Source organism: Hippopotamus amphibius, chromosome 9 (genome assembly GCF_030028045.1).
Source record: "Hippopotamus amphibius kiboko isolate mHipAmp2 chromosome 9, mHipAmp2.hap2, whole genome shotgun sequence".
NCBI lineage: Eukaryota > Metazoa > Chordata > Mammalia > Artiodactyla > Hippopotamidae > Hippopotamus > Hippopotamus amphibius.
The window spans coordinates 44,788,312-44,803,353 of NC_080194.1; the positions used below are offsets into that span (position 1 = coordinate 44,788,312).

The 15,042-nt window shown below is 52.3% G+C and overlaps 1 protein-coding gene across 7 annotated transcripts in view; it reads left to right on the forward strand.

Annotated features, from left to right (window-relative positions):
* The window catches only part of SLCO2B1 (solute carrier organic anion transporter family member 2B1), an 83,573-nt gene that overhangs the window by 29,391 nt on the left and 39,140 nt on the right, over positions 1 to 15,042 (forward strand). For all 7 annotated transcript variants that reach the window (XM_057748492.1, XM_057748491.1, XM_057748490.1 and 4 more), the window contains 3 exons: positions 5,682 to 5,784; positions 10,474 to 10,831; positions 12,910 to 13,075. In XM_057748492.1, the coding sequence (XP_057604475.1) occupies positions 5,682 to 5,784; positions 10,474 to 10,831; positions 12,910 to 13,075 (627 nt within the window). The remainder of the gene's footprint in view (positions 1 to 5,681; positions 5,785 to 10,473; positions 10,832 to 12,909; positions 13,076 to 15,042) is intronic.

The following is a 15,042-nucleotide window of genomic DNA, read 5'->3' on the forward strand; positions in this document are numbered from 1 at the left end:
CTGGACCGCACACGGCATCCCGGGTCCTGCGGGCTGCCGCAGTCAGCACACGGCCTGAGAGGGGAAGTTCTGACCAGGTCCCTCAGCCCAGACCTGCTGACCTGGACAAACCACAGCCCCAGATGGGTTGTATTCTGAGCCCCGCTCTGAGCAGCGGCTCAATAATTCCTGTTTCTGGAGCTCACTATTAGTCAGGAGTCCTCAAAACAGATGCAGGGACAGAGGCGGAAACTTCTGGCGAGCACAGAGACAGGGGCTGGAGGTCAGGGATCCCAGCACCCACAGAAGGAAGCCCAAGTCCCTCAGCCTGGCCCTCTTAGCCGCCCTGCTCCTGCCCCAGAGGCTCTTGAGAGGTTCTTGGCTGTCGTCAATTGGTTCCTCCCACCTCGCACCACCACCCTTCTGCTAGTACTATGTCCCTGTTTCAAATAACCTCTCCCTTCCTGTCTATCCAATCCCAGACCTCACCTCTCCCTGGATGCCCTCCTGACCCTGCAACCCCTGAAGGTCTGTCCTTCCCCTCCCATCCCCAAACCCCAGATGTCAAGATGGGAGCAGGGGGTCGTAAAAAAGCATGCTCTGCCAATTATTTCCTGGGTGACACTTGCCCTTCGGGGGCCTGTGCTTCCTCTTCTGTGAAATAGGGGCGGTAATAATCCTTGTGCCAGACTGTTGTGGGAATTAAATGACAGAGTGGATGTGAAAGTGCAGTGTAGACCACATAGGGTTGTACACGTGGCAGCAGATGACATTGTGGTTGTTTTTACTGTTTCCTCGGGGACAAGGAACCCCAGGCAAGGAACTCACAAGATGCTGCCTGTCTGAAGGGCAAGCCTGCCCCTCCCTAATAGGAAACCTAGGAAGTTGTGAATCTATCCTCATCCTTTTTACTTCCATTCCTGGGGCAGCACCTCTCTCCCTCTGGGACCCAGGACCTTCCCACAAGCCCTCCCGCAGCTTGGCTAGGACTGAGAGTGGAGTAAAGAGATTCTCTAATTCTCCTTAAGGCAGCATGTCCAAAAGAGACATCATGTGAGCCACAAATGTTCTTCTAAGTGGTCTAGTAGCTACCTGCAAAAGTAAAATAAATTAATTTTAATAAAATATTTTCTTTAATCTGCTATATTTAAAATATTCTCATTTTAGCATATCATAAATATAAAAAACTGTCATAAGATATTTTCCCTTCCATTTTTCCTCACTGAGTCTTTGAAATGCAATGTGTATTTTACACGTATGGCCCATCTCAACACGGACCAGCCATAGTTCTAGTGCTCAGAGGCCACACGTGGCTGGTGGCTGCTGCATCAGACAGCACAGCTCTGAGATATAAATGAATAATAGACCCACAGTGCCTCATCCAAAAAAATAAGACTCAGATTTCAGGCCCATTCACATCACCCCACAAAGATGCCTCCTAATTCTGCCAGTCCTGCACCAGGCCGCGGATCCACAGGGCTTAGCGGATAAAGTGTGAGTTTTCGAAGCGGGCAGGCTTGAGCTCAGATCTTAGTTCTGTCACTTGCTAGTTGTGCGATGTTGTGCAATTTACTGTTGACTGAAAAAAAAAAAAAGCACGATGTGAGAGTTGTGAGTTAAGTTTCATTTGGCAAAATGAGGACTATAGTCCAAGAGACAACATTTCAGATAGCTCTGAGAAACTGCTCCAAAGAGGTAGGGGGGAACGTCAGTACATATGTGATTTTTGTTAAAGCGGAGCATGGGACGGGGGGGGGGGGGGGCGCAGGCTGTACATGCAACGAAGAACACCTTTTTGGTTGCTGCTAGTCACAAGGAGCAGACGTCACCATGAAAGATTTTAGTGCTTTTCTAGATAGGAGGAGATGCACAAATTGGGCTCATAAAATTTTCTCCTGAAAATATCTAAATATGAAGGCCTGTTCTGCCAGTTTTTCCCAGAGCACAGAGTGCCTCATTCCCGGTCTCCACCCTGAACTCCTTTCAGGGGGTGTGGAAGGTCAGCAGTCACAGCAGCTTGTGATTTAATCCTTGCAGAGGCAGGTGGCAAGCGCCAGTTTTTAGTTGGCATCACCTAACCTCACAACTTTTCCATTGGGTCTTTGTTGCTGCACGTGGGCTTTTCTCTAGTTTTGATGAACAGGGGCTACTCTTCATTGTGATGTGCAGGCTTCTCAGTGCTGTGGCCTCTCTTGTGGTGGAGCACGGGCTCTAGGTGAGTGGGATTCAAGTAGTTGCAGCACATGGGCTCAGTAGTTGTGGCTCATGGGCTTAGTTGCTCTGTAGCATGTGGGATCTTCCCCGGCCAGGGATCAAACTGGTGTCCCCTGAATTGGCAGCAGATTCTTAACCACTGTGCCACCAAGGAAGTCCCTAACCTCACAACTTATTTGTTCCTGTGTGGTGTGTAAGTCTCCTTCCTTTGCAGGTCCTGGTGAGGCTAGAGCAGGAGCCACTAGCGCACATACCAGTGACCCGGCACGCCTGGATTCCCCGTTCTGCTAGACCCTGGGGGCTCACTGTGGACCCTTTGCCCGCCCTTGAACCAGCAACTGTCTCTGAGCTTGCCGCCAGCACAATAGTATCTCCCGTTGATGTTCTCATTTTTCTTCCAAGAGCCTCGCATTGCCTGTACCCACTGCCCGTGCGAGCCATCCCTTGCACTCTTTCTTTTCATAGATGTTTCTCAGACATTCACTATTTCACTGCAGGCCCTGTGCTAGGCATCAGTTTCAACAGAGAACAAGGTAAACATGGTTCCTACTCTTGCAGAGCTCAGAGTTCAGCAAAGGAGAGACACTGAAAAAGGTATGACGCAGACCCTAACTGTGTATAGGATAGATAGTTCTTTATTTTCTCTGAAAATCAACTTAACTTCTATTCTGAATGCCCATCCTGTTGGCTTAGTAGGAAATTCAAAATTAGCCTGTCTCAGGGTTCCCTCACCAAGGTGAAGCAAAGGTCCTGAGGTCTTACAGGGTGTCCAGGCATCAGGGAGTTCCCATCCTCACCCCTACTGCACCCCCAGCAGGCATCAACCTCAGTCCATCCTGGCCCATGTGGTCCCCCTTAATCTGCTTGGAGCTGAGAAGCTCTGTGTGGCTGGGAACATGGGAACTCAGCCTCCTTAAGTCAGCCTGCAGTCTGCCCCTCAGAAGTGAACTGCTTTCTTGGATACTGTCACAGAGGCTATGTGGCTTCCTGCTGCTCAGGGAAACCACAGACTGCTCAGGGTCCTCCCTGTCTCTTCATACCCCCCACAACACCAAATGTAATCTTCTCAATGGCATCTGGCTTTGAAAACAAAAGCCAAAAAGGAAAATTTTGCAGCCATGACTTTCTGTCCTGCCATGAATCTCCCCTGAGGCCAGGAGACCCAGAGCCCAGTACCTGCTGGAATAAAAGCAGAGAGGAGGAAGGGAGAAACCCATGGGGGACAAACACACTTGAACTGATGTTTAAATGAATTTCCCTGCTGGGGCGAGGCCAGCCTTGAGCCAGCCAACACCTGGGAGTGAGGTAGAAGAGGCTTGAAACAGGGCACCTGGGGTGGGGGCCCCACATGGAGGTCCTGAAGTACGGGGAAATGCAGTATTTGCTCCCTTAAAAAAAGAGATGGGAACATGGAAGCAACCTAAATGTCCATCAACAAATGAATGGATAAAGAAAATGTGGTACATAATATACAATGGAATATTACTCAGCTGTAAAAAGGAACGAAGTTGGGACATTTGTAGAGACATGGATGGACCTAGAGACTGTCATACAGACTGAAGTGAGTCAGAAAGAGAAAAACAAATTAACACATATATGCAGAATATAGAAAAATGGTACAAATCAACTGGTTTGCAAGGCAGAAATGGAGACCCAAATGTAGAGAACAAACATGGACACCAAGTGGGGAAAGCAAGGAGGGTTGGGGGGGAATGAATTAGGAGATTGGGATTGCCATATATACATTACTAATAAGAAAAACATATATCAAATTGTACACTTTAAATATATGCAGTTTATTGTATGTCAACAACAACAAAAAAAAGAGAGATGGGAGACAAAAGAGAAGGTGTCAGACACCAGCCAGAAGGTGAAACTTACAGGGACTTCACAGAGGCTCTGTGGGGAGAGAAGAGGCAGAACCAGAGATCCCAGGTGAGCTCTCCAGTCCAACACACTCTTCCCCATGGTGTATAGCACCCCAGACTGGGGGAAGCCAGCTGTGCTTGCATGCTCCTAGTTATGGGCAACTCACTTCCTCCCAGGGCAGCCTCGTCCAAGCTGCTCGTCACATCAGGCTTCAGTCCTCCTCCATGGAACTTGTTGCTTCTAATCCTGGTCTTGGCTGCACAGAAAAATGTAGTGAAATCAGACCCCACTCGATTGCTTATATTTGTATGACCCTGTGCCAGGAGCAAATTCTCTAAGACTTAATTCTTCATATAAAAATTGTGCACTGCTGTCTTGGAACAAGGCAGGTAGAATACCCAGCACTTAGTGCTGGTTCACTCAGGGCCTAGGTTCCCCCCTGCCCTTAGGGTTAACCAGCCAAGTGCACACAGGCCCTGGAGTCAAGCCATCTGGGTTCAAATCCTAGCCAGACCACTCACTAGTCGTGTGACTGGCCAAGTTATTTCATCTCTCCGTGTCCCGGTTTTATCCTCTGAAAAATAGGGATTTTAATGGTACCTACTTCAGTAAGTTGCTGTGGGGTTTCAATGAGTTAATGGTTTTGCCATTAGAACAGCGCTAGGATGGTAGTTAAGTGCTTAGTAACCATTAACCATTATTTATCATTATTTCCTTCCCTCTTTGGTGCAATCGGAAGACCGTAATTGTATCACCCCTGGTCTTCTCCTTTCTGGGATCAAAGACCTTTTTTTCAGGAGTTGCGCAGAGGCCATCCTCACTCAGGTGGAGGGGAACCCTCCAGGGTAGCCATGAGCTTCCTCATAGTGTGGTCGCAGGGCTGAGCGATCCCCTCTGGGTGTGTGTGGTCTGACTCATCCAAAAGGAGGAGGGGGCTCTTGCCTCTTGCCTCCCCCAACCCAGTTCCCTTTCTGTCACAACAGACAGGATGGAACAGGATGGGCGCTGCAGGCTCCTCGTGGTGGCTCTCCAGGGGATGACAGCCATGAGTGATGGAAAACTGAAGGTAGTGTGGTGATAACCTTGGATAGAGGTGGTGATGCTGCCGATGGTGCTGAAGACAGTGGCAGGGATGACGGTGATGTGAAAGGCAGCGATCATGATATTAGTGATTCTGATAATGATGCGGTGGCTGGTGACTCTGAAGGGTCAGTTGACCGTGATGATGGTAACGATTGTGCAGGCCGTTGGTGACCTTGACAGAGGCAATGACAATAGTAAGGACAGTGTTGGTTGTTTATGCGTGATGATGTTGGTGCTGTGAATAGGGGTGATATTGAAGGTAATGGGAATTATGATGACGGTGGTGGTTATGGTGGGAATTTCCATGGTAATGTTGGTTATCACGATGTTAGTAGTGGTGGTGACAAAGTCCAGCCATTGGAATTTCACCTGTTTTTTCAAAAACTGCTTAAGTATCTACAGGGCCAAGAACACTGCTGGGACACTGTGACAGACCCCCCCCCCCCCCCCCCAAGAGCACCCTTCCTCAGCCCACAGCATATCTGAGCAGAATGCCTGGTATCCAGCTAACTGCCCTTGGCTGTGTGTCTTCCCAGGGTGAGGACTCCTCCTCTGAGCAGAGCCCTGGGGCGTCCCCAGAGAAGAAGGCTGGCCTAGCCCAGATGGCCCCAGACCTGACTGTGATCCAGTTTATCAGAGGTAAGTGAGCTGAGGCTGGAGGCGGGGCCAGAGGGGCATATGAGGGGCATATGAGAATCCAGCCTTTCTCGATTCATCTTCCACACCTACAGGCCCCTCATGAGCACCATATGTCCCTTGTAAGTCTTTGCTCATAGGATCCCCTTTGCCTGGAACATCGTTTTTTATCGCTATCTATTAAAATCTTTCTTGCCCCTCTAGGTCAAGCCACTCTCTCCTTGCCCCAGCCTGGCTCTCCCTCCTCTCAGCTCTCCAAACCCTCAGGGCTCCTGTATCAGCTCAGATCTGTGCTGTCCAACTCTTCTACCAATCAGTGAGCTCCTGGGGGTCAGGGCCTCACTGGCTCATCTGTGACCCTTCTTCTCCCATCAAGGAGCCTGCAAACAGGAAGTGCTCAGTAAATTCTTTTTCTTTTTTTTTTTCAATCAAATTCCTTGGCTATGGCATGGGTGAGAGGAGCTCTGGCTAAAGTCCAGAAATCTGGGCTTTTGTCCTGGGTCCTTGCTCCCCTCTGGACCTCAGGTTCTCCCATCTGTACAGTGAGGGGTGAGACCCAGGAGACTGTGAACGAAATTGATCAATAACCAGGGTGCATGTTGTGACCACACCATCCTTTGTAAAGAGTCTGATCCCACAAACACTGGGGGCCTGCCCTGTGCCCGGCTCTTATAGAGCCCTAGACGGCAAGTCAGAAGATGTGGTTCGAGGCCCGCCCCTAACACGGACCAGTGTACAGTCTTTCAGAACTTACTTTCCTCCCCTACCCAGAGTTTCCTCATCTGAAAGATTGGGTCAGTAACCCCTGCTCTGCCTCTCTCAAGAACTGTTAGGAGACTCAAATGGGACGATGAATGGAAGGTCCTTTACATACTATTAAAAAACTGTGCTTATATAAGGTACAATTATTCTTTCAATGATCACTCCTGCCCTCCTGTTATTATTCTGACCCTATCCCAGGACAGGAAATGAGTCGCCTGTGGTTTAGGAGGGGGAGAACCACAGGGTTTCCTTGAACCACCCCCCATCCCCAAGGACTTTTTTTTAAATATAAATTTATTTATTTATTTATTTATTTTATTGGCTGTGTTGGGTCTTTTTTGCTGTGTGCCAGCTTTAGTTGCAGCCAGTGGGGGCCACTCCTCACTGAGGTGCACGGGCTCCCCACGGCCGTGGCCTCTCCCGTCGCGGAGCACGGGCCCCAGGCGCGTGGGCCCAGTAGCTGCAACACATCGGCTCCATGGTTGTGGCTCACGGGGTCTAAAGCGCAGGCTCCATCGTTGTGGCGCACGGGCTCAGCCGCTCCGCGGCATGTGGGATCCTCCCGGAGCAGGGATCGAACCCGTGTCCCCTGCACTGGCAGGCGGACTCCCAACCACTGCGCCACCTAGGAAGCCCTCCCCAAGGACTTTTGCAATAGGAAGTTAATTAGGCCCCCCTCTTGGGAAGAGTATCCTAAGCTTGGATGTTGGGGTACCCGTAATCTAGTCCCTGGTTCTCTTGTATTCCCAGGGAAAGGAGGGCCTGGAACCCATGAGGCTGTGCCTGAGTGCAGGGTCGTAGACTCCCTAGCCTTAGATCACCCCCAGCTGCTGAAAGGCCCCCATATGCTACTCCACGGAAGAGCTTATTAATCACTGCTTTGGCTTCAGCCCAGAGGAAAGCTGGGGCCAGGTGCTGAAACTGGATCCTGGAGCCAGTGTCCTGGGCCAGATTATCTCTGATGGTTTCAGCTCCTACGTGATGCCAGGGGAGACCAAAGCAGGGCCAGCCTAAGCCCTGCAGAGGGACCCGTCTGATCCTAAGGCTTGGCCGTGACCACCTGGGACCGGGCGGGGGGTGGCGGTGGGGGTGCTCCTTCAACTGGAGGAGTCCTAAACTCTTAGGGGCAGACAGTCTCTGAGCTAAGAGAGGTCTACCTGATGGGGGAGACATAGTCCCTGATCTGGGAGAGGCCCTGTCTGATGGGAGAGACATAAGTCCCTGTCTGATGGAGGATGCATCGTCCTTGAATGGAGGGAGAACTTGCCTTTTCCAATGGCGGAGACGTGGCTTCTGTGCTGGAGGAGGCCCCTGTCTGATAAGGGAGACATAGTCTCTAAGTGGAGAGAGGCCCTGGTTTGTCTGATGGGAGGAGACATTTTGCTGAGCTAAGGGAAGCCCCTTTCTAGTGAAGAAGAAAGTCTCTGACCTAGAGACAGCCCTGGAGTTCCCCTTCAGACATCCTTATCTAAACGAAAGGCATAGCCCTGCCCTCCAGGAATTTTCCATCTCTTCTAGGGACAGGTTGCAAATGCTGCAGAGAGATAGAGAATGGGGACAACGTGCACTGCAGTGAAGAGCACGGGGCAGTGAGATGGAAACCCTCCTGAGATGGGGCCCTCTGGGTCAGGCAGTCAGAGGCACGGGAATGCAGGATGGGGTGGGGGCTTGGGGGTAGACGAGGGGACAACCCTTACACCAGGAGTCAAGAAACTCCCAGCATTTCCTGGCCTGGCCCAGACCTTCCTAGGCGAACTTGAGCAAGTCCCTGCTCCTCTCTTGGCCCCACCTGTACAATGAGATCTCCTGTACAGCTTGGGCCGAGCCCAGGCTACTCCTGGCCAGGGCAGCTCAAGGAGGGAGAGAAGCTGGAGCAGCTCGCTGTGATGAAGGCCTGGGGTCATCCCCCTTCCGCCCCCCACCCCGCTCCAGTCCAAGTGCCAGCTAAGTGCACTACGTGTGTGGCAAGGGACTAGGGACAGGAGGCAGGCCTAGAACATGAAGAAGGGGGAGTTCCACAGCCCCAGCTCCCACCCACCCTGCCTGGACTCTTTGTTTTTATTTTCTGGCGCCTAAGGAAATAGTTCTTGGCCAAGCCCAGGGGGGTAAGGGATCCAGCTGGCTTGGCTCTGGCCGTGCTCTGAGGTCAAACAGAAATTTCCCATGATAGAGGCCCTGGTCCTGCTGCTGCAGGAGCAGAAGGGACCTCTCACTACCCTGCCCAGCTCAGCCTAGAGGAGCCCATCCATCTCTCCCCACTAGCCCAGACTGGCGAGTGGTTTAAAGCTCCTCTGATGCCTCTTCTTAGAAAGGCCTATTCTCCTCTCTCCCTCACACCTTCTGTCTAACCTCATCTCGCCTCCTGAGGGCAGAAACCTGTCTTCCTCTTTTGCTCTTAGTGTTGTTAGCCTTCTTGGCCATCACTGCTGTCCCTGTTGATGAAGGCCCTGAAACCCAGAGTTCAGGACGGACCCAAGGTCATGTGCCCTTCAGCTTAGCAGACTTACAACAAGGGAAACCTGGACACAGGCACTGGTTTAGGAAGCAGCAGGAGACGGAAGGGCTCCAAAGCCAGAGCCATCTCTTCTGCTCTCATCTCTATGCTTTTGTCCTGGCTGTGCCCATATAGGAATTCCTTCCCCTCTACCTCTCCAGATCCTCTCATTCTTCAGGCCCTGCTGTTCCTGAAAAAAACCCAGCCTCTTTTCACCGATACCAAATAGAAATATTATGGAGACAGAGCTTTGGAGGCGCAGAAAGGAATAGTTTTATTACTTTGCCAGGCAAAGGGGGAACACAGTGGTTAGCACCTTAAGAACTATGCCCCCCTCCCTGGGGAAGAGGGAGAGGTCTTATAGTCAGGGCTCGTGGTCAGGGGTATGTGATTAGGATCAAGGCAGTAAGAGTTAGTCCTGCATTCTTCTGATGGGCTGGTGGTGAGGTAAGGAGGAGTCAGCCTCATCAACCTTCAAGTCCAGCTGGTCTGGGGTCTACATGCTTGTGGGCAGCACACCATCGTTAACCATTAACTTCTCCCAGCTGGAGGGGGTTTCAACATCTGCAAAATAGCTCAAAGACATTGTTGTGTGTATTGTTGCTGGGGAAACAGGACCTGCCCCAAGGCTGCTCTTGCCTGTTTCCCCTAGGTCTCGTGCATCCCCTCCCTTCCCTAATTAACAACTGCTTGAACCTGCCCATTGGAACTCAGGGAAGGTCATGGAGGCTGCATGAAGGCTGTTTCCTAAAATCAAAGAAACAGGGGACACAGAAAGGCTTCGTGCCCAGGAGGCCCACAGGGCCCTGCTCAGTATCACTACCTCTGTCCTATCTCCAGGAAGCTGCCCAGGCCCCAGCCTGCTCAGCTTTCACCTTTTCTGGAAGTTTTAGATTCTGGTCCAACATTTTGCTATTTGACCACCTATCAGTCTGTATGTCCATTCATTCATTCTCTCATTCATTCCATAAGTATTTATTGAGTGCCTACTATACCCTGGGCTCTGGAGATTCAGCAATTGACATAGCAGATAATGATCCCTGCTCTAATGAAGCTTCCATTCTGGTGGGGGTGACAATAAAATGGCTAAATGAGTAAAATCTGTAGTATGTTAGGTACAGTGCTATACGATAGAATCAAATCGGATAGTATAGAAGGGAACTACATGGCATCGCGTTTTGAGTAGAATTGAAAGGAAAGAAATGCAATTGAATAAAACGCAGTCTAGCTCAATGGAATGGAAGGCACCCGAATTTCACAGGTGCAGTAGAATTAAATGGAAAGGAGTCAAATGTAATGGGATGGAACTGAATGCAATAGAATTAAATGGAACGAGATGGGATGGAAGAAATGGACCAGTTTGAACAGGGCAGGGTGGGGCGGAAACGCGTGGCATGGTCGGCCCACTCTGACCTTCTCCCCACTCGCCCCAACAGTCTTCCCCAGGGTGCTGCTGCGGACCCTGCGCCACCCCATCTTCCTGCTGGTGGTCCTGTCCCAGGTGTGTGTGTCGTCCATGGTGGCGGGCATGGCCACCTTCCTGCCCAAGTTCCTGGAGCGCCAGTTCTCCGTCACGGCATCCTATGCCAACCTGCTCATAGGCTGCCTCACCATCCCGCTGGCCATCGTGGGCATCGTGGTCGGGGGCATCCTGGTCAAGCGGCTCCGCCTGGGCCCCATGCATTGCGGCACCCTTTGCCTGCTGGGGTCGCTGTTCTGCCTGCTTCTCAGCATGCCCCTCTTCTTCATGGGCTGCTCTACCCACCAGATTGCAGGCGTCAACCACCAGCCTGGGTGAGTATGTGCCGGAGCCTGTGAGCCTAAGCTGGAGGGGGGTGCCAGGGACACGGGAGGGGGTGGCCCTGATAAGACCAAGGCGGTGGGGCACCTCCCACCTCAAATCTCTCCTCCTCTCCCCGCGTGGCTCAGTTGTGAGCCGTGGGACTTCTCTCCCGTAGGCTCCAGTGAAGGTGTCAGGCACCACTAGGTAGGGATGGAACTTCATGGGCACAACAGCTCAGGCCTGGGGAGGGGTGGAGGCTGAGGCAGGGCACGGCCACTTGTGTGGATGGCACAAGTAAGGAGGTCCCTATCGGGAGAGCTGCGGAGGGGACTTATGCCCTGGGAAGAGGTTGGCTTGGAGATCTCAGAGATTCTTGGTCCTTAGAGGGCTTGGGAGCTAAAATTCTGTTGTTCCGTGACCCTAAAATCTAGAGTCCTTTTTCCGTATCTGTGGGGCAGCACCTGCCTCTGCCCTCCAGGAGGAAAGCCTCGGATGCCTAGCTCCCTTCTCCCCCTGACACAGTCCCCCATAGACACAGACCCTCTCCCCTTGGGAACCGTCTTGGAGAGAATGTTGGAAGTTCCTTTGCTGCCTCTTCTCCAGAATGATTTCATTTCTCCTGGCTTAGGTTGGCTCAACACCCAGCTAGAATCCCCCAACTTGCTCTGTTCCCTCCTCTCCCTCGGCATCTCCTCCCTCCACCCAGGTGCCAACTTTCCACACCTGGGGCTCCTTCTGTGTGGTTGTGGGGGTGGAGGGGGTGCTTGGCCCTGAAATGCTCAGCCCTTGCCCCCTCTGTCCCAGGTCCCACCTCGCCGACTTCTTCCCCATCTCCCTTCCCTGTCCCCTCCTTCCTTGTCCCTCCTCCTTTTCCCAAAGGTCCAGGGCAGGTCTTTCTGTCTGCAGAGCCTTGTTCTAGGCACGGAGGTGAAGCTTATGAAGCCCCTGGTCTGAGGAGGGAGCCAAGGCCTTTTCATGATTTTTAGAGTAAAAAGGAAATGAATATTTTACCACAATTTTTTAAAAAAAGCAAATGGGAAAAAGTCAGCCTACCTCACATGCACCATTTGTCTCTTCTGAAGCCTCTCACCTTCACCCTGACATCTCATCTCACCCAGGTTCTCATCTATCTTCTTGCAATTTACTCACTGAGCTTTGGGTTCTAACTCATTGAAGAAGCCTTTGGGGACCAACTGAACAAATTGAGAATTTCTCATACTCCAGCGCAACTAATGGTACCGACAACTGCCGAGAGCTGAGGGTCTCCCACACGCCGAGCTCCTCCCAAATTCCTTGTTACTGAACCCTCACAGGATCTCCGGGATGGGTCCTCCCATTATCCCCATTTCACGGATGAGGATAGCAAGGCTCAGAGAGGTGGAGTCACCTCTCTTCTGATTTCCTGCCCCTGGGTACCCCTGGCCCTGGTCCGACTAGAGTGGGGTCGCTCCTGGGACTTGAGGGCAGGTCCCCAGAAAGGTGTCTGATGGGCCTAAGACATGCCCTGGACAGTGAACAGGGTAGTGAGAGTGAGAGAGAGGTCATGAGACTGCTGGATGGCGATGGGGAGGGGGAACCCGCAGAGCTGACAGAGAAACCGAGGCCAGAGAGAGGCAGGAACAGGTCAGAGATACCACAGCTACTCAGGTACCCTAACTGGGCCCCACACATATAGTTCTAATTTCCTCAGAGAAGGAAGCAACCCAGCTCATCGAGATAAAGGCACTTTTCGTCTGAGACTAAATTCTGAGAAGCATTTACCTTATGTTCCCTAAAAAAAGGGTCACTGAGGAACAGAGATGCTTACAGAAACGGCTCAAAGACTTGTAGGATCTTGGGGCTGGGGGGGGGCCTCAGAGCCTCTGGTCCACACTCTGCTCCCCAATTCCCATTGGAGGCCACTCGCAGCTTCCATTGCAAGGGGCCCGCCGCCACTACCTGTCACGGAGCAGCTCTGACAGTGAAAACTGTGTGGAGCTGAAGTCTCTGACCATGGCTCTCAGGGGAGATGGCAGGGCGGAGGTAGCCCTGGCTCATGGCCTGAGGGAGCGAGCGCCAGGCCAACCATGCCGGCCTTCTCTCCCACCAGCGCCCAGCCTGGGCTGGAGCTATTTCCAGGCTGCATGGAGCCCTGCTCCTGCCCACCAGATGACTTTAACCCTGTCTGCGACTCCAGCGCTCGTGTGGAGTACCTCACACCCTGCCAAGCTGGCTGCACAGGCCGGGTCGTCCAGGAGGCTCCGGACAAAAGCCAGGTGGGTCAGGCCTCCGGCTGCTCCCTCTGCCTCCCACGGGCTCTGTTCTCCCCATCTCCATGTGCCTGTCCCACCCTCCACCTCACAATGTTCTCACTCTCTGGCTCTTCTCTCTGTCATCTGTCTCCTTCTGTTGGCAGATGTAGAACACTATTCTTTCAATAAGCTTTCATTGCCAGCCTGGGCTCAGCCGTGTGCCAGGGCCCAGAGCACAGCGGTGAACCAGATCTGGCCCCAGCTCTCCGCGCAGGGGAGGTGCAGAAGGAAGTAACTCAGGAACTCCAGGGGTGGCGATGGACAGGAGAGGTGTCCCCACACGTACAGACAAGAATGGAAGGAGATACATCCCACCTGGGAGGGTCCCAAAAGGCTTCAAGGGACATGGCATTTGTACTGGATCTTCAAGGGTGAGCAGGCAAACTAGGAAGGACTTTCCAGGCTGGGAGGGCATATCACATGGCGTGCACACACACACACACACACACACACACACACACACACACAGACACACATACACACAGACACACACACAAATGCAATGTTTCAAGAAACTGCAAATAACTTATTGGAGCAGAAGTATAAGGGTTTATGGAGGGAAAGCAAGGCCCAGACAAGGAAGGGCCTTGAATGCCCGGCCACGAATGGGGACTTTATGTGGAGAGCAATGGGGAGACTTGGATGGGTCTTTAGCAGGGGAGTGACAGGGTCAGATCTGTGTTTGATTACATTTGAGGCCATAGTGAGGAAGAAGGTGAACAGAATGCAGGCCAGGAGACAGGGAGACCAGTGGGGAGGCTGGAACAATGGGCCCATTCAGTCAGTCGGTCAGTCAGTCAACAAACCTTCATGGAGCCCCTCCTTTGTGCTAGGCCCTGTGCAGGAGTCTAAGGACAGACCCAGAGCCAAAGGGCCCTGCTCTCAAGGAATTCCCTGGGGTGGGGGAGGTGGCAGGGGGAACGGGATCAGAGGGCAGCACAACTAGCAGCAGTGCATTCTAGGTGAGCCTAAGAAAGACCACCAACACCAGCTGATTCCTCCTCCCCTTTCTCCTCATCGCCCCCAAAGGACAAGTGGGGACAGTACCCACCTTCCTGAGGTCCCCCAGGCTGGAATAAAGCATGTGTGTGTGGCGGGGAAGGGTATGGTGTCAGGCTGGTTATTACAACACCACTTCCCTCTCTCCAGAGTCCCCCGCCTCCATCACGCGGAACCCCTGCCGCTGTGTCCTGCTGGGCATCAGCATCTAAGCCCAAGGCTCCTGCAGGGAGAGACCTGGGCCCCACGGGTTGGTGCAGAGTAGAGCACCTGGTTGATGATGTTTCAGAGGCCAGCCAGGTGCCACCTGAGCTCTGTAAACTGTTTGCATTTGGAATAATTGCAGTCCAGGCTTTCGAGCCTCCTAGCACTCACTGTCCTGACCCGGTCTGATCTCCCTAAGACCCTTCCAGAGGATCCCAGACCCTGGCGGCTGGGGCAGGATCCCTGCGGCAATAGTGAACTCCTATGGATAAGGGCCTGTGAGCACTGAGGCCAGGCCACCTGGTTCAATTCGCTGTTCTGCCTCTAACTGGCTCTGTTACCTTAGGCAAATTATTTAATCTATGCCTCAGTTTCCTGGTCTGTGAAACAGAGGTGATAGTATTGAGTACCTACTATATAGCAGGCACTGTGATAAATGCTTTACCCAAACTCATCATGTGAAGAACCACAGGACATAATCCATGAAAAGCACTTAGCACAGTACCTGAGAACTTTTAAGCATGCAGTAATACACACTTCTATTATGCCCATTATACAGATGGGAAATGGAGGCCCAGGAAAGGACCAGGCATTGCCCAAAGTTTTAATGCCAGAGCTGGGACTAGGGCAGAGGGCTCTGGCCTCTGAGCCCGGCCCCCTCTCCAGAGCATCCTCAGAGATTGTGTTGGATGTAGTGTTTGGCGGAGGGTATAGCTGAGTCCTGGTCA